The sequence below is a fragment of the Microcaecilia unicolor genome, chromosome 4 (genome assembly GCF_901765095.1).
Source record: "Microcaecilia unicolor chromosome 4, aMicUni1.1, whole genome shotgun sequence".
Classification (NCBI taxonomy): Eukaryota; Metazoa; Chordata; class Amphibia; order Gymnophiona; family Siphonopidae; genus Microcaecilia; species Microcaecilia unicolor.
The window spans coordinates 177,624,284-177,652,204 of NC_044034.1; the positions used below are offsets into that span (position 1 = coordinate 177,624,284).

General features: G+C 47.0%; 1 protein-coding gene across 1 annotated transcript in view; it reads left to right on the forward strand.

Moving 5' to 3' along the window:
• Positions 1–569: 569 nt before the first annotated feature.
• TMEM41B (transmembrane protein 41B) overlaps positions 570–27,921 on the forward strand; it is a 93,299-nt gene continuing 65,947 nt past the window's right edge. Inside the window, exons 1-2 of the mRNA XM_030199497.1 lie at positions 570–874; positions 8,441–8,558. Of these exons, the coding sequence (XP_030055357.1) occupies positions 781–874; positions 8,441–8,558 (212 nt within the window). The 5' untranslated portion in view covers positions 570–780. The remainder of the gene's footprint in view (positions 875–8,440; positions 8,559–27,921) is intronic.

The following is a 27,921-nucleotide window of genomic DNA, read 5'->3' on the forward strand; positions in this document are numbered from 1 at the left end:
TTCACGGAGAGAGTGATGGATGCTTGGAATGCCCTCCCGCGGGAGGTGGTGGAGATGAAAACGGTAACGGAATTCAAACATGCGTAGGATAAACATAAAGGAATCCTGTTCAGAAGGAATGTATCCTCAGGAGCTTAGCAGAGATTGGATAACAGAGTGGGAGGCGGGGCTGGTGGTTGGGAGGCGGGGATAGTGCTGGGCAGACTTGTATGGTCTATGCCCTGAAAAAGACAGGTACAAATCAAGGTAAGGTATACACAAAAAAGTGGCACATTTCTTGGGCAGACTGGATGGACCGTGCAGGTCTTTTTCTGCCGTCATCTACAAAGCACAGAATAAAAAGTTAAAAAGCTAACAGATACAAATTAATTATAATATATGACCAACTGGGCACCTCCGGACAGGTCTTCTAACTTCTAGATCATTTTCCTAGACTTGAGCAAGTTCTTTTCGTGCGCATGCGCCAAAAAAGGGGGCGGGGTGAGGGGGGGAGTTGCCGAAGTAGATTTCCAGGAAAAGCCATGGAGAAAAGATTCGATCGGAAGGAGCGTCGACGAGTGGAACTCTGAGATATCCGGGTCCGCTACCTCGCGCACCCTCTGGGGGCAAAGGTCGGGAGGCGGTTACAACTTGTGACTGAGTCAGAGAGCCGGCGATTTTTTTCAGTTACAACAAGGAAGAAGGTTTGAACCGCCATTGCAGAAGAGACGTTCGTTGGGAAAAAGGAGAAGCTTTCGTCCTTCTTGTTAGTGGGCGGAAACAGCAGTAACTGCTCCAGATATGGCAAATGAAAGGTTAATGGGGGAGTGTGACACTGTAGGCAGCCGGCTACAGTGCGAGAAACGGGAGCAAGAAGAGCGAGACTTCCTGAAAGGTACAGGTGTCGTGAGGTATAAGGGAACAGATGATTGGGGGCCTAAGAATTTTCGTGACTGCGCTCTATTACAGCAGTAGAATATTGTTACATCAGTGATGTACTTACCAGTTTCATGGAAAACTATCAGGCCGGCTTAACCATTGGACCAGGTGAGAGCGTGGCCCTAGGCGCCGGGGATTAAAGGCACCAAAATACCCAGTCTTTGACCTAACCAGGTTAAGTCTTTTTTTCCCTCCCCTCTTCTGACACCGCGCCCTCGGCTCTTTCATCCACATGATGGAGGGCGAGAGATTGGCGGTGGGGGAGGTGGAGATGATGGCCCAAGGGAGGGAGAGATGCCAAACCCATTCGAAGGGGGCATCGGAAGCAATGCAATTGGGGGAGAGTGCAGGGTAACAGTACTTGACCTGGCCCTGGAAGCTGTTCTCACTAGATATTCCATGCATTAACACCTCAAATACTAAAGCCCATCTCACCCTTCCAAACAGATCACTGAGTTAAAGAAGGATAATTGATGAAGTATGCCCCCTATATTGTGGGGCAGTAACATAGTAGATGACGACAGAAGAAGACTTGCACGGTCCATCTAGTCTGCCCAACAAGATAAACTCATATGTGCTACTTCTTGTGTATACCTTACCTTGATTTGTACCTGCCATTTTCAGGGCGCAGACCGTAGAAGTCCTGCCCAGCACTAGCCCCGCCTCCGAATCTTGGCTAAGCTTCTGAGAATCCATTCCTTCTGAACAAGATTCTTTTGTTTATCCCACGCATGCTTGAATTCCGCTACCGTTTTCATCTCCACCATCTACCGTGGGAGGGCATTCCAAGTGTCTATTATTATTAGCATTTGTTTCCCACATTTTCCCACCAATTCGCAGGCTCATTGTGGCTTACATTTGCTGTAATGGCGATTGCCATTTCCGGGTCACAGAATACAAAAGTCGCTCCATTAAGGTGCATGCATACCACTCTCTCCGTGAAAAAATACTTTCTGACATTTTTCTTGAGTCTGGCCACCTTCAATCTCATATCATGTCCTCTAGTTCTATTCCCTTCCCATCTACGGAAAAGGTTCGTTTGCGGATTAATACCTTTCAAATATTTGAACGTCTGTATCATATCACCCCTGTTTCTCCTTTCCTCCAGGGTATACATGTTCAGGTCAGCAAGTCTCTCCTCATACGTCTTGTAACGCAAATCCCATACCATTTTTGTAGCTTTTCTTTGCACCACTTCAATTTTTTTTACATCCTTAGCAAGGTACGGCCTCCAAAACTGAACACAATACTCCAGGTGGGGCCTCACCAACGACTTATACAGGGGCATTAAAACCTCTTCTGCTGGTCACATCTTTCTCTATACCGCCTAGCAACCTTCTCACTATGGCCACCGCCTTGTCACACTGTTTCGTTGCCTTCAGAACCTCAGATACTATCACCCCAAGATCCCTCTCCCCGTCCGTACCTATCAGACTCTCCCATCCTAACACATATGTCTCCCGTGGAATTCAAACATGCGTGGGATAAACATAAAGGAATCCTGTGCAGAAGGAAGGGATCCTCAGGAGCTTAGCCTAGAATGGGTGGCAGAGCTGGTGGTTAGGAGGCGGGGCTAGTGCTGGGCAGACTTATACGGTCTGTGCCGGGGCTGGTGGTTGGGAGGCGGGACTAGTGCTGGGCAGACTTATACGGTCTGTGCCGGGGCTGGTGGTTGGGCGGCGGGGATAGTGCTGGGCAGACTTATACAGTCTGTGCCAGAGCTGGTGGTGGGAGGCGGGGTTGGTGGTTGGGAATTGGGGATAGGGCTGGCCAGACTTATACGGTCTGTGCCCTGAAGAGGACAGTACAAATAAAAAAGTAGCACATAGGAATTTATCTTCTTGGGCAGACTGGATGGACCGTGCAGGTCTTTTTCTGCCGTCATCTACTATGTTACTATGTTACTATTGCATATTGAGAGAGTTTATTTTAGCCCTCTGCATATGTATTTTTTTGTTACAAACATCTCTCAATCAGGTCACCACATATCTAAGTTCCCTTGAGGGAACTTAAGCAAGAGTTAACAGGGTACTGTAAGATTTCCTCACAGGTTTCCGATCTTCTCCCCATGCCCCCCCCCCCCCCCCCTCCCCGGTCAAGGATAATGGAACTTTTCTAATTTGGGAAACTTATGGAATTACACCTCTAGAGCATTTGTTAAAGGAGCATTTGTTAAAGGAAGAAGGTAAGATAAAAGCTTTGGCAGATGTACTACTACTACTACTTAACATTTCTAAATAGGTGGGGGACACCTAACACAGTAGCCCCCTCTGCGGCGTGCCTCTATATGACAAGCTTTGAAGATACATATGTTTACAGTAGTCATTTCATGCATAATATTTTTCTGTGGAAATGCTTTATAGACGATATTTTAGTTAAATGGCGAGGAACTGAAAATGAGTTTAGGGCAGGGGTAGGCCTACCCCTGGTTTAGGGAATTTGTGAAATGTATCAATCAGGTAGATAATCATATCAAATTTGCTGCACACTGGGACAAAATGCATATAAATTTTCTGGATGTTGCTATCAGCTCGAAGCAGGAAGACATCATTACCACAATGTACCGGAAGGAGACGGACCTTAATATGCTATTGCATTATTCAAGTTTTCATCCTAGGTATCTTCGTGATAATATCCCCACTGGCTAATTCTTACGTTTGAAGTGGCTATGCTCAACAATGGATCAATTTAAAAAACATGCTAGTCTAATGGCTCATAGATTTCAGCAATTAGGGTATCCAAACAAAGTGGTGAGAAAAGCTTTTAAGAGAGCACTCTATGCGGATAGTCAGTGGTTGCTGAACTCTAAATCCCATGAATGGGAAACACCCTTCTCCCCAATGACACAGGGCATATGTGCACTTATACAGAAGTATTGGCATATATTATGAGTACATGCCCAGTTATGCAAACCCCTGAGATGCGCGTATAGAAGGGGAAGGAATTTGTGGGTGTTGCTATCTACACCCACTCGGCCATTACAGATGTGGTAAATGTTCATATTGCCGATACACTGTAGAGGGAGATAGTTTGGATGTCCTATACTTCTTGGTATTTTTATTTAAGGAGCAGGACACGACTACAACTCCGCAGGGGTGGTGTATAGCATATGGTGCCCATGCGGATTGTTCTATGTTGGTCATACTACGCGAAAAATCAAAATCCGCATAGGAGAAAATAATAGTAACATCAAAAAGCTGAAGCAGCTTTATCGGCGCATTGGAAGGAATACAAACACACAATAATGGAATTACAATATACAGTGTTGGTACAGGTTGTTTTGGACAGGGATGGGATTTTTTTTTTTTTTGGGGGGGGGGGGGGGGGGATATATTAACTCGAATAGAACAACAGTTCATCTTCTGGTACACCATTCAGCCTCAAGGATTAAATAGAGATATTGAGTGGTTGTGAGGTGAAAGGAGGTGGGAACAGGACACGACAATTACAGCTAGGTTTAAAAGGAGGAAAAAAGAGGAGGTACAGGACGTACTCGTCTAGTGTGGGCGGGGCATTGGGCACCTGCCAGGGCGTCTGACCGAAAGAAGTTTGGAGACTTCACTTATAAACATCAGTATATTATGTGTTCATGAGAAAGTTGACAAAGTGAAAGTTTGAGAGTAATCTATTTAATGCATAGGTTTCCCTTTTTAGAAAGCACTAGCAAAACTCGGCCAGTGTCAAGGGGATATCATGTCGTGAGATTGGGAGCAGTTAGTAACATTGGAGTTCAGCAATAACTTTCTCACTAACACAGGGTGGATACACCTAGGGGGATTCTGGAATCAGCAACAGTCATTGATCATCACAATGAACATGGTAATTACAAATCAGTGAAACATTCATTGGGCAAATAAGTACTTATGTATAACAGGTAATGCCAGGTACGTTTTTCTACTGTGTTAACTATACCATCAACATTTAGGCGAGATACAGAGCGTGTAGTTCAATGTAGGTAGTTTGATTGCTTGTAAGCATTGACACAAATGAGTGCTGCTCACTATGGTGAGAAGGTTTTCATGTATGCACAGTCTGTGTATTTAGCTGCCATTGGAGGCAGATGTGTATGTACATACCATGGATTAAAATATTGGAACGCCTAAATGTGCTATGGTGGTTCCTCTGATTCTACCACGTTCCCCTGGGAATGCAGTGGTTAGAATAGAATACAACTGAGCACATTTTATCACTTTAATTATCATTTTAGAGTATTAAATACTGAGCTTATATTATTGGTATAATTAAAATTTAAAGCCAAGGAGTGCAGAGTGATGCACTAGAGGAGCAGAAATACAAAAGAGATGTACCGGATAGGAGGGAGAGATTGGTAAGTTCTGCTCAGGAGAGGGACTTTGGGGTGGGGGTGTCTGAAGATCTTGTGATGAAACAATGCGACAAGGCGGTGGCCGCAGTCAGAAGGATGCTAGGCTGCATAGAGAGGGGTATAACCAGCAGAAGAAAGGAGGTGTTGATGTCGTTGGTGAGGCCCCACTTGGAGTATTGTTTTCAGTTTTGGAGGCCTTACCTTGGTAAGGATGTAAAAAGACGAAGTGGTTCAGAGAAAAACAACTAAAATGGTAGGGGGTTTACATTGCAAGATTTACATGGAGAGACTTACTGACCTAAACACACATACCCTGGAGGAAAGGCGAAACGGGGCTGATGTGATACAGATGTTAAAATATTTGAAAGGTATTGATCCACAAGCAAGCCTTTTCCAGATATGGGAAGATGGTAGAACCAGAGGGTGTGAATTGAGGTTGAAAGGGGGCTGACTCAGGAATAATGTCGGGAACTATTTTTTTTCACTGACAGAGTGCCAGATACCTGGAATGCCCTCCCACTGGAGATGGTAGAGATGAAAAGGGTAATGGAATTCAAAAATGCATGGGACAAACACTAAGGAATCCTGATTAGAAGAATCTGATTCAAAGAAGTTTATCAGAGATTAAGTAGGAAAGCTGGTGCTGGGCAAACTTCTACTGTCTGTACCCTGATCGAGGCTGAATAAATTTGGATGGGCTGGAGTGGGGAGCTATTCAGGGGCTTTGATGACAACTTCAGAAATTTTAGAACAAGGACAGTGCTGGGCAGACTTCTACAGTCTATGCCCTAAAAATGACAAGGATAAGTCAAGATCAGGTATACATATGATGTATCACTTCATACCATGTGCAATGAGTTTCTTATCTGGCAGACTGGATGGACCATACAGGTCTTTATTTGCTATCATCTGCTATGTTTCCCAGATTATAGATAAGTGTTGTTAATATATGGCCTGGCTTTAAGGCTACCACTGGAATAGTGATGGCCAAAGCTATGCAGCCTAAAACAACTGAAAAAGTACTGAGTAGGCCAAACAACAAGTAAATGATTTAATATTTGAGAATCTGCAAAAAGCAGGTCTGAACAATGAGTCCTGCCACAAATTGGTACAATTTTTAAATCAAATACAGCACCTGTAATGAAAGAATGATGGATCAGATGAATAAAATGGGGCTTATAGTTTTTGTATAAGATGATACAGAGTTCATAAGATGGTGTGAAAAGTATTGCAACAGGGAGATGTGAAACTGTTATCTCAAACCGCACGATGAGAAAAAACAAAACAACTGGTTCCCAAAACATGCTGATAAGAACGCATGGGAAAGTATCATCTCAAAAATTAGGAGCAAGGTATCTCACCATGTACTTCTATGGAGAGGTTTGTGTATAAAAGAGGGGAGATTTTGCTTTAGTTTCGGAGTCCTCCCCAACGCTTCTCTCAGACGGCAGGGCGCTGTGCAGATTAACCCAGAATCTGTCTGATGTCTGTATTTGTATCAACTTGAAGACTTGTCTTTGGGTAAGAAATAAAATGTAACTATCTATCTAAACCTATCTCTGTCTCTATTTGTATTGATTCCATCTTCTCATTACCTAACATTTAGCCTACAAGGTAGATCACATACAAGTGACACTCAGTGTTGGACAGAAAGCAGTAGTTATGGGAATTAGTTTTCAATTACAGCTCCTAATGCCACCCCCTTATGATTGGGTGACAATGGAGATTAGAGAAACTATACAGAACCCGATATATGAAATAAGTACCTTTAGTCCCCCGTGGGAAAGAGTCAGAAAGAGGTCTATAAAGCAGGCAAATTAAAACAGTGTGCTCCCAATTCAGGAGCCCTAAATGTTAGAGACTGCAGGACCCCCTCCTCTCTTCCTTCCCGTTCACATTAATTGATTTGATTTGCTTACTTTATTTATTTTTTGTCTATTAGATTGTAAGCTCTTTGAGCAGGGACTGTCTTTCTTCTATGTTTGTACAGCGCTGCGTATGCCTTGTAGCGCTATAGAAATGCTAAATAGTAGTAGTAGTAGTAGTAGTAGGACTGCTATAGTAGGGACCAGTTGTTGAAATGAAAAGAACTCTGAAACTATTCTTTAGTAAAGTGATTGCCTGGGGCATTGACTGATTATTGTTGCATAATTTATGTTTCACTTTAGCACAAGTTTGAAGCTTGTGAACAATAATGCCAATGGAGGTCTAAAGTTGGCATCCACAATATACTTTTCTATATTCCTTCCATATCATGCTTCCTTAGGCCTTATTGGAATACTTGAACTTAATTAGAAAAATGTGATCCCACTGAGAACTGGGTTCAGAAATAAAACCCTCTTAAAAATAAAGTTCTGCTTGGTGGAATTTCCATTTTGAAGGCTATGCTGTTTGCAACTTAGGATTCCTAGAAATGCGCATGCAAGAGTCATTTCAGTTCAACTGCACAGCTGCAGTAATTGATACGATAAAATGTTTCTCAGACGTATCCTAAAGTACGTAATAGTCTGGCTTTCAGGATACCTAATATTTGAGAGAAATCTGTATGTAGTGTTTTCTCTGTATGCAAATCTATTGCGTGTAGATTCACATGGTATATCCTAAAAATCTGACTCGTTAACTACTGTTCCAGGTCAGACTTGAGCAGCAGCAGGAGCAGTAGTCGCCCTTCATATTACTTTGCTGGTATCTTGATTTTATTTTTCCTTTTGAATGTTATTCCTAGTTTACTATGCCATGAGCTTGCTTTCATAACTTCACAAGCATTCCCTCCCTCCTCCCCACTCAATGTACATACACCCTCTTTGCCCCATTGTAGCAACAGTGCTTGGCTGGAATATACAATCTTGGGCTCTAAATTTGTCTACTAGATATTGCCAATGCATGAGGATCAACTTCCTTTTCTCCCCCTCCACCCTACCCTGGGGCTTTGAGTTTTGTCTCTATGAAACATCTGGCCCTTGCCAATCTGTGGAAGGCCTGACCTGAGTTGAACCCAAGTTGATCCACTGTTTGAAGTTTTTCATGTGGATCTGCATAGTAGTACCAAAACTTATTCCTAATGTTCAGTGCCATAGCATGATGAGATTTGAAAACTGTTTTTTTGTTTAACCTGCAGTTCAGGAGAGGTATTTATTTTGCAGGCTCTTGCTGATGCTTCATTGGAGATCATAGTCCTTTGACTTTGTTCTTTTTCAGGGAAGGCCCATTCAGAAGGTGGCTCAGCACGGATATCTCTCCTCATCTTAGTCTCCATTTTCATGTCTGCAGCTTTTATTATGTTTCTGGTATATAAACATTTTCCACAGCTTAGTGAGTAAGTATCAAAAGATGTTAAATTTTTATGTTAACATAATATTTGTTAACTTACTATAAAGGCTGCTGTTTGATCAAAAGTTTTAATCATGATTAGTCACCCTATTAAAAGTTTTTGATTGCAATTAATAGCCTTAACTGCTGCTCAGATAGTGACACTGAATATCCCCGCTGACCGCCACAGCACTGTCTGGGCAGTTAACTCTTCTACTCTGTCCTCCAGTGTTTCAAACCCCTTGTCAACTGCTATGCTATCTAAGTCTGTCAATGAGGCTCTCTCTTCCTATAATACTATTCTCTCTTCTTCTCTGGATACTCTTGCTCCTCCCATTCTGTAGGGCGTACTGAACCTCAGCCTAGGCTGACCTCTAGAATACGCTACCTACGTTCTTGTGCCCGATCTGCTGAACACCTTTGGGTGAAATCCCGTGCCCATGCTGACTTCATACATTTGAAATTCTTGCTGACCTCCTTCCAGTCTGCTATTTCACTTGCCAATCAGGACTACTACATGCAGTTGACAAACTCTCTTGGCTCAAACCCTTGGCGTCTCTTTGCCACATTGAACTCTCTCCTCAAATTGCCTTCACCTCCAGCTCCCCCTTCCTTAGCGTCCCTCCGGACCGGCCCAGAATGTGACTGATGGGTTGTGCATGCCTTCCAGCAGGTGGAGACTGAGAAAAAAAACTGTGACTCTAGAGAGAGCCAATAAGAGCCCTTGGCAACAAGAGAAAGATCGCGTAATCTGTCTCCAGCAGGTGGAAGGTGGTGAGCCCTTCAATCTCATTCTTTATATTATATTTATGTTCTATTATTTTCTTTATATTTTTTTTCTATCTCTTGCTGTAATCCTTTTAGTTGGTTTTAATTTATTTCTTCTGTGTGTATATATATATATATATATATATATATATATATATATATATATATATATATACAGTGGGGGAAATAAGTATTTGATCCCTTGCTGATTTTGTAAGTTTGCCCACTGACAAAGACATGAGCAGCCCATAATTGAAGGGTAGGTTATTGGTAACAGTGAGAGATAGCACATCACAAATTAAATCCGGAAAATCACATTGTGGAAAGTATATGAATTTATTTGCATTCTGCAGAGGGAAATAAGTATTTGATCCCCCACCAACCAGTAAGAGATCTGGCCCCTACAGACCAGGTAGATGCTCCAAATCAACTCGTTACCTGCATGACAGACAGATGTCGGCAATGGTCACCTGTATGAAAGACACCTGTCCACAGACTCAGTGAATCAGTCAGACTCTAACCTCTACAAAATGGCCAAGAGCAAGGAGCTGTCTAAGGATGTCAGGGACAAGATCATACACCTGCACAAGGCTGGAATGGGCTACAAAACCATCAGTAAGACTGTTGGTGCCATAGTAAGAAAATGGAAGAAGTACAAAATGACTGTCAATCGACAAAGATCTGGGGCTCCACGCAAAATCTCACCTCGTGGGGTATCCTTGATCATGAGGAAGGTTAGAAATCAGCCTACAACTACAAGGGGGGAACTTGTCAATGATCTCAAGGCAGCTGGGACCACTGTCACCACGAAAACCATTGGTAACACATTACGACATAACGGATTGCAATCCTGCAGTGCCCGCAAGGTCCCCCTGCTCCGGAAGGCACATGTGACGGCCCGTCTGAAGTTTGCCAGTGAACACCTGGATGATGCCGAGAGTGATTGGGAGAAGGTGCTGTGGTCAGATGAGACAAAAATTGAGCTCTTTGGCATGAACTCAACTCGCCGTGTTTGGAGGAAGAGAAATGCTGCCTATGACCAAAGAACACCGTCCCCACTGTCAAGCATGGAGGTGGAAATGTTATGTTTTGGGGGTGTTTCTCTGCTAAGGGCACAGGACTACTTCACCGCATCAATGGGAGAATGGATGGGGCCATGTACCGTACAATTCTGAGTGACAACCTCCTTCCCTCCGCCAGGGCCTTAAAAATGGGTCGTGGCTGGGTCTTCCAGCACGACAATGACCCAAAACATACAGCCAAGGCAACAAAGGAGTGGCTCAGGAAGAAGCACATTAGGGTCATGGAGTGGCCTAGCCAGTCACCAGACCTTAATCCCATTGAAAACTTATGGAGGGAGCTGAAGATGCGAGTTGCCAAGCGACAGCCCAGAACTCTTAATGATTTAGAGATGATCTGCAAAGAGGAGTGGACCAAAATTCCTCCTGACGTGTGCAAACCTCATCATCAACTACAGAAGACGTCTGACCGCTGTGCTTGCCAACAAGGGTTTTGCCACCAAGTATTAGGTCTTGTTTGCCAGAGGGATTAAATACTTATTTCCCTCTGCAGAATGCAAATAAATTCATATACTTTCCACAATGTGATTTTCCGGATTTAATTTGTGATGTGCTATCTCTCACTGTTACCAATAACCTACCCTTCAATTATGGGCTGCTCATGTCTTTGTCAGTGGGCAAACTTACAAAATCAGCAAGGGATCAAATACTTATTTCCCCCACTGTATATATAGCCTGTTATTTAGAGGCAGGCCTGTGGGGGTCTCTTAGTGCCTCTGGGGTGTCAAACTTGGATGGCCGGGTCCCTCTCCCCCATGTCCTCCCTGGTATTCTTTTAAGCTGTGCTTTGAGTAAAAAAAAAAGGAGGAAATCACAGCACAAAAAGGCAGTTTCCTCAAGCTCTTCAGGGGAAGAGCTTTTGAGGCAGGGAGAGGCAGCCACGAAAAAAAAAACCCCCCAAAAAGGCAAGCTTTGAGTTTTCTTCTCTGCCCTTTACTTTCTCTTTAAACGAGCAAGACAGCTTCTGTTTTCTCTCTGTGACGTTTGCTGCTGTTTTTTCTGGCTCCTGTTTTGGTTCGCAGTTGGCTTAGGCAGACGCGATGGCAGAGAAGCTGCGCTGCGGTTCAGTTTGTCAGCAGCAGGGAGTCGGCTCGAGCAGTGCTTGTAAGTTTTGCACCGCAGTAGATGCTTCGTCTGAGCAGGGAGCAGTGGCTTTAAAAATGTTGGCGCCGTTAGCGGGGGGGGGGGGGGGGGGGGTCCGATTCGGCAGTTTTAAGTGTGGTCGGGTCAGCCTCGCTGGCAGCGCCAATTTTGGCGGGAAACGCCACCCTTTTGTCTTCCCCTCTAAATGCTGCATCCCTGCCTGTTTTACCAGCCTCGCTACCGGCTCTGCCTCAGACTCCTGTTTCTTCAGCAGGTGAAGGTGGCTTCCCGCCTGACTTTGTTTTACAAATGTACTAAGCTTTTTTATTGCACAAAGCTGCTCCAGGAGATGCTCCAGTGAAGAGGTCTCAGGAGGGCCAAGCAGTGGCTGCTAAGCGGCCCAGGCAGTTTTGGGATTTAGAAGAGGATTTTTCTTCTGATTTGGACCAGGAAATGCCATCCTTGGAGGAGACACAGGTGTTTCCAGAAGGTCATTTTCCTGAGGACCTGGGTCAGCTGGAAGATGGTGCGGAGCCTCTCCCTGCGGGGGAGGATCCCTTAGTGATGAGAATTTTTCATAAAGATGACCTGCAGGAGCTTATCAGGTTTCCACAACCTTGTGATTTGAGGAGCAGGAGACTCCAGTGGCGGAGTCCAGAAAGGTATTCGTAGGCCAGGTAAGACTTTTCCAGTGCATCAGGATATTAGGGCCATCATTCAGGCACAGTAGGAGGTGCCGGATTCTGCCTTTCATCTTGCCAGATCCATGTTCAGGTTCTGTTCTGGTTTTAGACAAGGATCTTTTACGCCCTTCAGTGGTGGATGCCGTAGTGTCTGCAGTCACTAAACGAAATACGGTTCCCGTGGATGGCGGGACGGCTTTGAGGGATGTCCAGGATCGCTGTATAGAATCCTTGTTAAAGAATAGTTTTGATGTTTCTGCTCTGGTAGTGCAGGCTGCTATCTGTGGTCCTTTAGTAGCGAGAGCCTGTTTTTGTTGGTCTGAGAAGGTCTTGGACCGTTCTTCTGATAATTTATTCAGCGATAGATGCTGAAGTGGCAAAGTTGGAAATGGGTTTGGCCTTTTTGGCAGATGCTCTTTACGACTTGCTTTGGGCCTCTTCTAAGTCTATGGCTCTTTGCGTGGCGGCCCGTCGCTCTCTTTGGCTTCATGGCTGGTCTGCGGATGCGGGCTCTAAGTCCAAGCTTAGTAAATTTCCTTTTAAGGGTTCTTTTCCCTTTGGCGATAAGCTGCTGCGTAGCCTAGGTGAGGCTAAAGTTCTGAGGCTTCCTGAGGATTGTCCCGGGGGCCTGGACGTGGTGTTTTTTTTTTCCCCGGCCGTGGTAGGAGCCGTGCTTTTCGGTATAGACCAGGCAGAGTAGTTCCGTTTCAACGATCCAAGTTTTTTTCAGATGACTCTCTCCTTTTGGGTGGTCGTAGAAGCTGTCGGGAAACAGGAAATTCTTTCTCGTCTTTCTCCCGTCCTCAGCAATGAAGGTTTGCAGGCCCAGCCTCTGGTTCAGGTAGGAGCTCGGTTGGCACAGTTTTATGGGCCCAAATTACTTTAGACCAGTGGGTTCTAGAGGTTATTTGCGATGGGGTTCGCCTTAGAGTTTGCTCGTCCTTTGTCAGACGCTTTCGTGGAGTCTCCCTGCTTTCTCTGCTCAAAACCAGGGCTGTCAGGGACATTCTACGCAGACTTCTCGACCTTCAGGCTATTTGTCCAGTTCCTTTGTCAGAGCAGCGTCTAGGACGTTACTCTTTAAACTTTATGGTTCCCAAGCAAGAGGTTTCCTTCAGGCCGATTTTGGATCTCCAGGTGGTCAATTGTGCCCTCAGGGTGCCCTCGTTTTGTATGGAGACTTTGCGGTCGGTCATTGTGGCGGTGCAGACCGGGGAGATTCTGATGTCGCTTAACCTCACAGAAACCTACTTGCATATCCCTACTCGACCGGCACACCATTTCCTTCAGTTTGCGGTGCTCAGCCAGCATTTTAACTTTCGGGCTCTTCCCTTCAGGCTTGTGACTGCTCCTCGGTCGTTTACCAAAGTCATGGTCGTAGTAGCCGCAGCACTCAGAATGGAAGGCATTCTAGTCCATCCTTATTTAGACGATTGGTTGATTAGAGCAAAGTCTTACCAGGAGAGCGTTCAGGTGACAGCTCGAGTAGTAGACTTCTTGAAGTCCCTAGGTTGGGTAGTCAGTGCACAAAAGATCTGTCTGGAGCCATCTCAGTCATTGGAGTACCTGGGAATCTGTTTTGACACGTTGCAGGGCCATGTTTTTCTTCCGCCAGCTCTTGTCCTCAAACTGCAGTCTCAGATTCGTTGCTTATTGCAGTCACCGAGGCCAGTGGCCAAGGATTATCTTCAGATCCTGGGTTCCATGGTGGCGGCGATTGAGGCAGTGCCCTGGGCCAGGGCTCACATGAGGCCGCTTCAGAGGTCACTTCTTTCTCGGTGGTCATCACAGAAGGACTCTCTACATCAGAAATGATCACTTCCGGCTCAGGTGACGAGCAGCCTACATTGGTGACTGCGAGATGCCAGTATGACCAAGGGAATGCCTCTGGATCAGCCCAACTGGAGGGTGGTTATGACAGATGCCAGTCTCCAGGGATGGGGAGCTCACTGTCAGGGATAGTATACTCAAGGCCTGTGGTCTCCTCAGGAGAGATCTTGTTCAATAAATCTATTAGAGACCAGGGCAGTTAGACTAGCAATCCAGACCTTTGTCCATCTGTTGAGAGGCGAGGCAGTCTGCGTGATGTCAGAAAATGCCACCGCGGTGGCTTACATCAATTGGCAAGAAGGAACGAGGAGTTGGCAGTTGGAGCAAGAAGTGTCACAGCTGTTACAGTGGTCGGAGGTGCATCTGGTGGCGCTGTCAGCGGCTCATGTGGCAGGAGTTCAAAATGTTCAGGCAGACTTTCTCAGTCGAAACATGCTAGATCCCGGGGAGTGGGCTCTAAGCGATGTGGCACATCGGGCGGTGGTGAACCATTGGTGGGGTTTCCCAAGATGGACCTGTTTGCTCCCTGGCCGACCGATCTTTTTGCCTTTCCTCTCTGGCCATTGATAGGGCGTCTACTTCAGAGAGTCGAGATGCACAGGGGCCGTCTGATCTTGGTGGCGCCGGATTGGTCTCGCAGACCGTGGTACGCCGATCTTCAGCTGCTTCTAGTAGAGGATCCGTTCAAGCTCCCGGTCAGGCAGGATCTTTTGGCTCAGCTTCGCTCTCTTCGGTGTTCTACCTCTTTGAATTATGTTCGGACCTGAAGGATTTTGAGGCCTGGTGTGAGGAGCTTGGGATAGCTCTCTTTCACGCGTCCATCTTGCAGATTTTGGATTTTCTGCAGCGTGGTTTCGACAAAGGCCTTGTTTTGGCTTCTCTTAAAGTACAGATTGCAGCTCTATCGTGTTTTCGAGGTCGTGTTCAAGGAAGATCTCTGGCTAGTCTCCTGGATGTGTTCCGTTTTTAAAGAGAGGTTAACCTCCTGCGTCTCGCTGTTCTTTTCCCCGCTGGGATCTTAATTTGGTACTCTCGGTTCTTACCAGGCCTCCCTTTGAGCCTTTATCTTATTGTACTTTGAAGGACTTAACCCTGAAGGCATTGTTTTTAGTGGCTGCTGCCTCAGCTAGGAGATTTTTGGAGATGCAGGCTGTTTTGTGTAGGTCTCCGTTTTTGGAATTCAGCTTGGATCGAGTGTTTTAATACCAGTTCCTTTTATGCCCAAGGTATTGGAGGAGTGGTCTAGTGGTTAGAGTGGTGGACTTTGGTCCTGGGGAACTGGGTTTGATTCCCACTGCAGGCACAGACAGCTCCTTGTGACTCTGGGCAAGTCACTTAACCCTCCATTGCCCCAGGTACAAATAAGTACCTGTATATAATATGTAACCCGCATTGAGCCTGCCATGAGTGGGAAAGCGCGGGGTACAAATGTAATAAAAATAAATCTCAACCGGTGGTGTTGCCTGTTCTAGGTTCTTTCTCCGGGTTAGAGGAGCAGCATCTCTTGAAGTGTTCGGATGTTAAAAGAATTCTGAAGCATTATGTAAAATCTACAGAGGAGATTTGTTGGTCCGATCGTTTGTTTTATTCTCATCAGAGGTTCACGCACAGGGTTTATGGCTTCTAAGCCCACTATTTTTCGTTGGCTTAAGGAAATTATAGCATCAGCTTACCTTCTTTCTGGGAAAGCTGTTCCAGAAGGAGTTAAGGCTCACTCTACCAGAGGTCAGGCTACTTCTTGGGCAGTGCGTTATCTGGTGCCTCTGGAGGACATTTGTATGGCGGCGACTTGGTCTTCTTTGCATTCCTTTTCAAAGCACTATCGATTGTACCTTCTGAGTTATCAGCAAGTTGTTTTCGGGGCACACGTTTTGACGTTGGGGCTGTTAGTGGCCCTCCCATAATCTTACTGCTTTGTTACTTCCCATCAGTCATATTCTGGGCCGGTCCGGAGGGACGCTAAGGAAAGAGAAATTAGACCTTACCTGCTAATTTGCTTTCCTTTAGTCCCTCCGGACCGGCCCATATCCCTCCCTTTAGGTATTCTGTGTCTTCAAAAGTTAAGTGATATTGTTTTCTTGGGAGCTGTGTTGTTGGTTTCTGGTTTCATTGTTTAAAAAAAACCAACACATTCTGTGGTTCAGTATGTAACCTTTTGTGCATGACATGCAGGGGCATGTCATTGGTCACATTATTGTTGGTGGCACACACCCTGTGTTGGCAATGTGCCGGTGGCTGCTCAGGCTTTCGTATGCACAGACCATTTACGTATTGTTTTACTTCCTTCTGCTTTGGTAGTTTGTTACTGGATCTTTCTCTTGTTGCCATGGACTTTTATTGGCTCTCACTAGAGTCACAGTTTTTTTTTTCTCAGTCTCCACTTGCTGGAAGGCGTGCACAACCCATCAGTCACATTCTGGGCCGGTCCAGAGGGACTAAAGGAAAGCAAATTAGCAGGTAAGGTCTAATTTCTCCTTCACTTTCACCCCAGACTCTGGCTGAGTATTCATGATAAGGTTCACAAGATTAGCCTTGAATTCTCAACCTTCACCTCCACCTCTCCTTCCCTTAGTCCATTCTGTCAACCCTCCTTCAACCCCTGCCTCTTTTTCTTTCTTTTCTGAAATCCCTGAAGAGGAAACTGCACATTTGTTTTCCTTCTCCAAACTGACTACCTGTTCCTCTGATCCTATTCCCACCCATCTACTTAGCACTATCTCTCCTATTGTCATCCCATCTAACTGTCATAACCTCAAACTTTTACATTCCTTCAACTGTTCTTGATGCTTTCAAACATGCCATAGTTACACCACTCCTCAAAAAAACTTCCAACTATTGCCCCATCTCCCTCTTCCCTTTTCTATCCAAGATACCGGAACGTGGTGTTCACCACCGTTGTCTTGACTTTCTTTCATCTGAAGCTATTCTTGATCCACTTCAGTCTGGCTTTCGCCCTCTTCATTCAACTGAAATAGCCCTTGCTAAAGTCTCCAATGACCTGTTCTATAGCATCCCACAGATCAATCCAGAGACTTGTGGGTTATGTCTCTCTGCTCTATCTCAGGTGGAGATAGAGAACTTCTGACGTTCACTATATGTGGTCATGCGTAGCCACCTGAACCTCAGTATTTTCTCTGTTTAGAAGGTGGACGGTCATATCCTGCAGCTCGGTGTTAATAGTCCTGGCCCATCCCCCGGTCAAGTTGAGCTGTCTTGGGGTTGAGGTCTTGTTTGGTCTCCCTCTGCTCAGTGTGCTGCGGCGGCTAAGAAAGCGAATAGAATGTTAGGTATTATTAGGAAAGGAATGGAAAACAAAAGTGAAGATGTTATAATGCCTTTGTATCAGTCCATGATGCAACCGCACCTCGAATATTGTGTTCAGTTCTGGTTGCTGCATCTCAAAAAAGATATAGTGGAATTAGAAAAGGTACAGAGAAGGGTGACGAAAATGATAAAGGGGATGGGACGACTTCCCTATGAGGAAAGGCTAAAGTGGCTAGGGCTCTTCAGCTTGGAGAAAAGATGGCTGAGGGGAGATATGATAGAGGTCTATAAAATAATGAGTGGAGTGGAAGGGGTAGACGTGAATTGTTTACTCTTTCCAAAAATACTAGGACTAGGGGACATGTGATAAAGCTACAAAGTAGTAAATTTATTACGAATTGGAGAAAAGTTTTCTTCACTCAGCATGTAATTAAACTCTGGAATTCGTTGCCAGAGAATGTGGTAAAGGCGGTTAGCTTAGCGGAGCTTCCTAAAGGAAGATCTGGACAGCTTCCTAAAGGAAAAGTCCATAGACCATTATTAAATTGTCTTGGGGAAAATCCACTGCTATTTCTGGGATAAGCAGCATAAAATGTATTGAGTTTTTTCGGGATCTTGCCAAGTACTTGTGACCTGGATTGGACACTGTTGGAAACAGGATGCTGGGCTTGATGGACCTTTGGTCTGTCCCAGTGAGGCAATACGTATGTACTAAGGGTACACCTGGTGGTGCCAGGTCCCTCCCTATACTCCCCCCTCTGGTGCTTGTTTGCAGTAGCACTATAGGTTTTTTTGCTGTTCTCTCCTGCCAAGTGTTGAAGAAGAAAAAAAAAAAAAAGAGTTCAAAGCCAGAACAACTAGGATCTTGCAGTGTAGAAGTACCAGTAACCTTGCAACGGTTAGAATGGTATGGCTCCTCTTGGAGCATTGGGGAAGCAGCTGCGAGATGTTCAGGGGGGGTGTCCGGTGTCATGGTGGCGCATGTGTCATGGTGGCGCTGTCCGAGACAGTGAAGCGTTGCTTCTGGTGTTGGGAGCTAGAAAGCAGCGTTGGGTTCCTGTGCGGCGTACGTGCCAAGACATCTCTGCCTTCGACCAGCGGGGGTCACATGGATACGGGAGAGGGTGTGCGATTCAGAGCCGATTTTTGGTGGGTGCCTTCAAGCCTTTTTCTTCTAGCCCTTCAGTGGGCATCATTTTTTTAGGCACTCTGCGTGTGTCAGCGGCACCAGAAGCACCGACTGAGGGGAACCTTACACAGCCGGTGTTAGTGGCTGTGCTTGTTTCCCGCCCTTTATCGTGCGCCATGCTTTCCCCTCCCCCGTTCACGGCAGTTCTGGCGCACAGGATGGAAACCTTCACGTTTTACTGACTTGGCCTGTCTCAGGACGTGATCAAGGACATGGGCATGGAGGATGCTCCTTTCTTGCCTGAGTTTGTAGTGCTGATGCACAAGGCATTCTTTTTGAAGTGGCCGGGGAGGGGGGGCGTCTCTGGCTCCTGTTATGGTTCTAGAGCATCAGGGTACCCTGGCCCTGTTGCTGCCATTGTTGTCTAAACGGCCACAGGTGGAGCTCCTGCAACTTCTGGAGGAAGTCTCCATGGTCTCTGGTGGGGACGAGAACCAGTTTTCTTGCAGGTCCTGTCGGGCCCTATTAGACTGCCTGGAAGAGGGGGAGTTGCCACCAGATAGGGGTGGTGACCCCCACAGCTGTTTTGTAAGGATGAGATCCTAGCTCTCATTATTCGGACTGTAGAAATGTTGAACATTTCCCCTCTGAATTCTTGGGGGGGGAGGGGAAACCGTGCACACCCTATCATGACAGGGACTAAATGACCACCCCGGATGTTTCACATTCATGAGGCTGAATGTACTCATTGTGGCTCAGTGGAATATGCCGTATTCTAGGTTGCAGGTGGCGAGGGCTACGTCTCGCCTTTATCCACTCCTGGCAGGGGAATTGGAGTTGTTACAGTTGCCCATCGTGGACTCCTTAATTATTGTGGTTAGTAAAAAGACTACCTTGCCGGTGGAGGGAGACACAGCCCTGAAGGATCCCCTGGATCGGAAGTTGGAGTCTTACCTGGACAATTGGTTGATTCAAGCGCTGTCTTATGAGGAGAGTGTGTGGCTGAAAGAGCAGGTAGTCAGACTCCTGCAGTCATTGGAGTAGATTGTCAATCAGGACACGAGTCACTTGACGCCCTCATAGTCTTTAGAATACCTGGGAGTGTTCTTCAATACCCAGCAGGAACATTCTGTCTCCTGGAGGCTCAACAGCTGAAGTTATAGACCCAGTTGGAGAGGCTCCTGCGCATTCTGGCTCCCAGAGCGTGGGATTACGTGCAGGTATTGGGGTCCACGGTGGCCACTTTAGACGTAGTTCCATGGGCCAGGAGTCTTATGTGGCCTTTCCAGCGGTCGCTTATCAGCCGATGCTCACTGTTGTCAGAGAACTACTCAGTGCGCCTCCCTTGGTTGCTGTGGTAGGGTCCAATAGCTATGGAGGATCCCTCCCCTTTTGGTCTTACGGTTTGGCTTTTAAAAGGGCACGCTTAAGGAAGAATGGTTGTACAGACAGGGTGATTACCACTATGCTGCAGGCGCAGAAGCAGTCCACTTCGCGGCCTATGCTCGGGTGTGGTGGACCTTTGAGTCCTGTTTTAAGGCTGCGGGCCTGTCGGCATTCTCAGCGTCGGTGTCAACATCCTCGCTTTTCTGCAGGACGGGTTGGGTAAGCATTTGTCTTTGAGCTTATTGGAAGTCCAGATAGCGGCTTTGGCCTGTTTTAGAGGGTGCCTTCAGGGATCCTTGCTGGCCTTCCTTCTGGACATTCTACACTTTTTACAGGGAGTGAACCACCTGTGTCCTCCATGTCTACCGGTACTCCCAGCATGGAGTCTTAATATGGTCTCGCACACTTTTCAGCTTCCTCCTTTTGAGCCTTTGGATTGTTTGTCCTTGAAATATCTTACGCTGAATGTTGTGCTTTTTTTTTTTTTGTGGCCATCATGTTGACGAGATGGGTTTCGGAGTTGCAGGCCTTCTCCTGCAGAGATCCTTTTCTCCAATTCACCGAAGCAGGAGTGTCTTTTCGCACTGTTCCCTCCTTGCCTAAGGTAGTTTTGCGTTTTCGTATGTCAGCAGCTTTTCCTCCTGGCGTTTCGTAGGGAGGATTATCCGGCAGATTTCCGTGCTCTGCAGTGTTTGGATGTGCAGTGTGTTCTTCTCCACTACCTAGAGGTTATTAACGACTTTTGCTGTTTGGATCATCTGGTTTGTTCTCTTCGCTGATCCCAGGAAAGGGGATCGGACCTCCAAGGCTACGGTAGCCCGGTGGTTGTGGGAGGCCATTTTGACATCACTTCTGGGAAAGACCCGTCAGTGAAGGTACAGGCGCACTCCACCAGAGCACAGGCAACATTAGCAGCTGAGTACTGCTTGGTCTCCATGGAGGAGATTTGTTGATCTGTGACTTGGTTGTCGGGTCATACCTTTGCTAAGCATTATCATGTGGATATGGCGGCGCGGGGTGATGCCACATTTGGAGCTGCTGTCCTGTTGACTGGGGTGGCAGTATACCACCCTACATGAGGACCACTTGGGTACATCTCACAAGTCTCTGGATTGATCTGTGGGATGCTATTGAAGGAAAAATTAGGTCTTACCTGATAATTTTTTTTCTATTAGTCCCAACAGATCAGTCCAGAGACCCCCTGTATATTAGTTCTGAGTGTGGTAGTTATTCACACTGTTACTATTTCTGCATTTCACCTTTAGGTTGCTGTTGCATTTGCCAGATTCACATGGATGGGTTCTTTTATTCTCTAGGAGCTGCATGTATTCTCCCATGGGAGTGGTTGAGGAGTATATATGAGTTGTATGGAGGCATAGGAGTTTTTTCATGTCATACTGGATGTTGGTTCACACTGCTTTGGAAGCGACAATACTGAGGTTTAGGTGGCTACGCATGACCACATATAGTGAACCTCAGAAGTTCTCTCTATCTCCACCTGCTGGCAGATAGACATAACCCACAAGTCTCCGGATTGATCTGTTGGGACTAATGGAAAGAAAATGATCAGGTAAGACCTAATTTTACCTTCCTGGCCAGATCCAGAGGTCTCTATTCTATCCTCATCCTTCTCTATCTGTTTGCTGCTTTTGACACTGTTGATCACTGCCTACTCCTTGATACGCTGCCCTCATTTGAATTTCAGGGCTCTGGTTTTCTTCTTATCTCTTCCACCGCACTTTTAGTGTTTGACACTGTTGATCACTGCCTACTCCTTGATACGCTGCCCTCATTTGAATTTCAGGGCCCTGGTTTTCTTCTTATCTCTCCCACCGCACTTTTAGTGTATACTGTGGCGGATCCTCCTCCACTTCTATCCCACCATCAATTGGTGTACCTTAGGGCTCTATCTTGGGACCTCTTCTTTTTACCATCTATGTTTTTTTCCTTGGTGCTCAGATCTCATGGTTTTCAGTATCTATGCTGGTGACTCCCAGATCTACCTCTCCACACCAGAAATTTCAACAGGAATTCAGGCCCAAGTATCATCCTGCCTGTCTGACATTGCTGCCTTGATGTCTCACCGCCATCTGAAACTAAACATGACCAAGACTGAGCTTATCTTCCCCCTAAATCTTCTTCTCCTTTTCCCCCATTCTTTATTTTTGTGGATAACACTCTCATCCTCCCTGTTTCATCAACTCATAACCTTGAGGTTATTTACTTCTCTCTATCTCTCTTTACATATCCAACAGACTGCTAAGTCCTGTTGTTTCTTTCTCTATAATATCACCAAAATTAATCCTTTCCTTTGAGCACACTACTAAAACCCTTATCCACATTCTTATCACCTCTCACTTAGACTATTGCAACTTGCTTATCACAGGTCTTCCATTAAGCCATCTCTCTCCCCTTCAATCTTGTCAAAATTCTGCTGCACCACTTATATTCCACCAGTGTCGCTATGCTTATATTAGCCCTCTCCTCAAGTCACTTCATTGGCTCCCTATCCGTTCTGCATACAGTTCAAACTCCTCTTATTGACTTACAAGTTCATTCACTCTGCAACTCCTCAGTACCTTTGCACTCTTATCTCTCCCTATGCTCCTCCCCAGGAACTCCGTTTATTGAGTAAATCTCTCTTATCTGTACCCTTCTCCTCCACTGCCGACTCCAGCGTTCCTTTTTTCTCTGAGGACAAGCAGGCTCAATATTCTTACATGTGGGTCGTTGTCCGCGACGGCCCAGGAGATAGAAGAAACCTTTCAAAGCTCTGGAACCTTCCCGAATGTTCCGTCGTGCGGGTTGACCCACCGTGCATGCGTGGGTGGCTTCCCGACCGCGACGCGAACGTGCAGCGATCAGTTATTTTTCTTCCGCTCCTCGAGAGAGTTGTGCTCGCCACTACTCCCTTTTGTTTTGCCCAGGAGATCGCTTTTTTCGCGTTTATCGCACCCTCTTTTTCTTCTTTTATTTACTTCCTTAAGTAAAATTAAAAAAAAAAAATTCTTTCCCTTATTTTTTTTAGTTTTTCCTCAACTTTTCAAGTTTCCTTTCGTTTTTCGTTGCGGCCGCCTTTAGGCTGCTCAGTCGCATCTTTTTTTCCCTTTTTTTGTGCCTTTTTAAGTGGCACAATTGAGCCTTTTGATTTCGCGGACGCTATTTTCCCGCTCATGTCATCGAAGACTCCCAGCGGCTTCAAACGCTGTACTAGCTGCAACCGGACCATCTCGGGTACCGACCCCCACACGTGGTGCCTCTAGTGTCTTGGGCCCGATCATCTTTCAGCTGCCTGTAAGCTGTGTAAGTTAATGAAGAAAAGGACCCAGGTGGCTCGAGAGGCTCAGCGCGAGAGACTTTTTTCTGATCGGTCCGGTCCTTCGACGTTGGCATCGACATTGGTACCGAGGTCGGCGGCATCGAGGGAAGCAGCGACACCAAGAGCCCAGGTAATGGCTGCCGAAAGACTGCTTCAAGCTGGGAGCAGCGAAGCATCGAGTGAGTCTCCACCCGTCCCGAGACCTACTGCTATGCAGGCCCCCCAGGACCGACCTTCGTCGGACCCGGCCCCAAGGAGGAGTGAGGATTCCACGTCGTCCTCATCGGTACCGAGGAGTCTCGATGACGGGCGTCGAGCGAAGGCGAAGAAGCATCGTCATCGATCTCCTTCCAGGCATGGTACCGAGAGCTCCGGGGAGCCGGCATCCGAGAAGCGTCAGTGCCGGGAGGATCGCTCACCCTCCATGCATTAGGTGCCGAAGCATCAGTCGTCCGGCAGCCTGATACCAGCTCTCGAGCCCCCTCAGATTTTGGCACTGACTCCTGCACTGGCCCCACCACCTTTTCCAATGGCAGCTTTCGACGAGCGCATCCGGGCCCTTCTTCCAGAACTTCTGGAAGGGTTGCTTCGTCAGTCTGCCTCGTCGGGGGTGCTTGCGCCTCCCGTACCGACTGTGGAGACGGCATCTGGGCAATCACCTGTGAGGAGGTCTCCGCCCTCGGTGCCGCTTGCCAACTGGGTCGATTCCCCCTCGATGTCGGTGGTGGAAGCTTTACCGGAGTCCAGTCAGGGGTCGACTTCTCGACACCCCCCACGAGGTTGTCGATCCTCGAAGTTGAGGCAGGCTTGGACGGGCTGCTCTTAGGGAGCTTCTGTCCGATACCGAAGAGGAGTGCTCATGGGGAGAAGAGCAAGACCCTAGGTATTTTTCAGAGGAAGAGTCCTGTGGGCTTCCCTCTGATCCTACTCCACTGATTGAAGTATGGATGTCTCCACCTGAGAGTCTTACTTTCTCATCCTTTGTACGGGAAATACCTAAGGAGATTCCATTCCCTATGGAGGTTGTGGATGAGCCCAGGGCTGAGATGCTCGAGGTCCTGGATTATCCTTCTCCACCTGCAGAGGTTGCAACAGCCCCCCTGCACAATACATTCGGGGAAGTGCTGTTGTGGAATTGGTCTTGTCCTCTCATTCAGTAGTCCCCAAGAAGTCCGAGTCCCAGTACAGAGTCCATGGAGAGCCTGTAATGGTGAAGGCCCAGCTTCCTCACGGTTCCATGGTGGTGGACTCTGCTCTCAGAAGAGCCAAGAGTACTAGAGACTATGCCTTGGCGCCCCCAGGCAGAGAGTCTAGGACCTTGGATTCTTTTGGGAGGAGAACGTATCAGGCCACAATGCTCGCCGCCAAGATCCAAACATACCAGCTCTACACGAGCATTCACTTAGGGAACTCGGTGAGGCAACTGTCCAGTTTAGTTGAAGCACTTCCTCAGGAGCTTACTGAATCTTTTCACCAGGTGGTCAGGCAGCAGAAGGCATGTCGCAAATTCCTGGCCAGGGGGGGGTCTTATGACACTTTTGATGTAGCATCCCGAGTAGCTGCTCAAGTTATAGTGATGCGCAGACTCTCATGGGTGCGTGTCTCTGACCTGGATCACAAGACCCAGCAGCGAATGGCGGATGTTCCTTGGGGGGGGGGGGGGGGGGGGGGGGGGGATAATCTCTTTGGAGAAAAAGTAGAGGGTATGGTTGATCAGATGAAAAAGCATCCTGATGCCATGGATTCTCTCTCCCGCCGGATGTCTTCTGCTACTGCCTCCTTTTCTAGGAGGTTTTTTGGAGGGAGGAGGAGTGCTCCCTATTCCTATAACAGGCGTAGGTACACTCCTGCTTCTCGGCAGCCGGTTCAGGCTCAGTCCCAGCATGTGTGTTCTCGTCAATGCCGTGCGCCTAAGGCCTTCAGGGCTCCCCAGCAAAAGCAAGGGACGGGCTTTTGACTGGCTCCAGTGCAGCATAGCTGCAGTAAAAGTGTCTGTACCGGGCGGCTTGCCTGTCGGAGGGAGGTTGATATTTTTTCACCAAAGGTGGCCTCTTATAACCTCCGATAGGTGGGTTCTTCAAATAGTCCGGTTAGGATACACACTCAATCTGGCATCCAAGCCTCCAAATTGCCCACCAGGAGCTCAATCCTTCAGCTCCCAGCACAAGCAGGTACTTGCAGAGGAACTCTCTGCCCTTCTAAAGGCCAATGTGGTCGAACCCGTTCCACTAGGGGAAGAAGGGCTGGGATTCTATTCTAGGTACTTCCTTGTGCAAAAGAAAATGGTGGATGCGTCCCATCCTAGACCTAAGGGCCCTGAACAAATTCCTGGTCCGAGAAAAGTTCAGGATGGTTTCTCTGGGCACCCTTCTTCCCATGATTCAGGAAAACGATTGGCTATGCTCTCTGGACTTAAAGGATGCCTACACTCACATCTCAGTACTTCCAGCTTGTAGGAAGTACCTTCGATTTCAGTTGGGAACTCAGCCCTTTCAGTACTGTGTACTGCCCTTTGGCCTAGCATCTGCGCCCAGGGTCTTCACAAAGTGCTTGGCAGTTGTTGCAGCATCGCTACGCAGACTGGGAGTGCATGTGTTCCCTTATCTCGACGATTAGCTGGTGAAGAACACTTCGGAAGCAGGGGCTCTACGGTCTATGCAGATGACTGTTCAACTGCTGGAGCTACTGGGGTTTGTAATAAATTATCCCAAGTCCCATCTTGTTCCAATGCAGAAATTGGAGTTCATTGGAGCTCTGTTGGATACACGGGCGTCTCGCGGTTATCTTCCCTTAGCAAGGGCAATCTTCTGGCCCTAGTGTCCTTGGCTCGAGGGTCTCAACAGATTACAGCTCGGCAGATGTTGAGACATTTAGGGCACATTGCCTCCACAGTTCATGTAACTCCTGTGGCATGCCTACATATGAGATCAGCTCAATGGACCCTAGCTTCCCATTGGTGTTAGGCCACAGGGAATCTAGAGGATGTGATCCATCTCGCCACCGACTTTTGCAGTTCCCTTCAGTAGTGGACCATTCGATCCAATTTGACCTTGGGACATCCATTCCAAATTCCTCAGCCACAAATAGTGCTGACGACGGATGCATCCCTCCTGGGGTGGGGAGCTCATGTAGATGGACTTCACACTCAAGGGGTTTGGTCCCTTCAGGAAAAGGGTCTTCAGATCAACCTCTTGGAATTGCGAGCGATCTGGAACGCTCTCAAGGCTTTCAGAGATCGGCTGTCCGACCAGATCATCCTAATTCAGACAGACAATCATGTTGCTATGTATTACACCAACAAGCAGGGGGGCACTGGATCTCGCCCTCTGTGTCAGGAAGCCGTCCAGATGTGGCCTTGGGCTCACCAGCACGGTATGTTTCTCCAGGCCACATATCTGGCAGGTGTAAACAACAGTTTGGCCGACAGGTTGAGCAGGATCATCTAGCCTCACGAGTGGTCTCTCAACATGGACGCAGTCCGCAAGATCTTCCGAGCGTGGGGCACCCCCTCTGTGGATCTTTTTGCCACTCAGACAAATCACAAAGTCCCTCAATTCTGTTCCAGACTTTAGGCCCACGACAGACTAACATCAGATGCTTTTCTCCTACATTGGGGAACAGGCCTTCTGTATGCGTATCCTCCCATACCTCTAGTAGGAAAGACTGCTGAAACTCAGGCAAGACCGCGGAACCATGATTCTGATGGCACCTTTTTGGCCCTGTCAGATCTGGTTCCCTCTTCTTCTGGAGTTGTCTTCCGAAGAACCGTGGAGATTGGAGTGTTTTCCAACCCTCATTACCCAGAATGAGGGGTCGCTTCTACATCCCAACCTCCAGTCTCTGGCTCTCACGGCTTGGATGTTGAGAACTTAGAAGTTGCCTCTTTAGGCCTTTCAGAGGGTGACTCCCGAGTCTTGCTTGCTTCCAGGAAAGATTCCACAAAAAAGTGTTATTTTAAATGGAGGAGGTTTGCCGTCTGGTGTGACAGCAGGGCCCTAGATCCTTTTTCTTGTCCTACACGGACCCTGCTTGAATACCTTCTACACTTATCAGAGTCTGGTCTCAAGACCAACTCCGCAAGGGTTCACCTTAGTGCAGTCAGTGCTTATCATTAACGTGTAGAAGGTCAGCCTATCTCTGGACAGCCTTTAGTTGTTTGCTTCATGAGAGGTTTGCTTTTTGTCAAAGCCCCCTTTCAAACTTCAACCAGTGTCATGGGATCTCAACGTCGTTCTCACCCAGCTGATGAAAACTCCTTTTGAGCCACTGAATTCCTGCCATCTGAAGTACTTGACCTGGAAGGTCATTTCTTGGTGGCTGTTACTTCAGCTCGTAGAGTCAGTGAGGTCCAAGCCTTGGTAGTTCATGCACCTTATATTAAATTTCACAGTAGTCCTCCGCACTCACCCTAAGTTTTTGCCGAAGGTGGTGTCGGAGTTCCATCTGAACCAGTCAATTGTCTTGCCAACATTTTTTCCCCATCCACATACCCGCCCTGGTGAGGACAAGTTGTACACCTTGGACTGTAAGAGAGCATTGGCCTTTTACATGGAGCGAACAAAGCCCTACCGACAGTCCGCCCAATTGTTTGTTTCTTTCAATCCCAACAGGAGGGGAGTTGCCATTGGGAAATGCACCATTTCTAATTGGCTGGCGGATTGCATTTCCTTCACTTATGCCCAAGCTGTGTTGACTTTAGAGGGCCATGTCACGGCTCATAATGTTAGAGCCATGGCTGTGTCAGTGGCTCATTTAGTCAGCCTCCATTGAAGAGATTTGCAAGGCTGCAACGTGGTCATCAGTGCACACATTCACATCTCACTACTGCC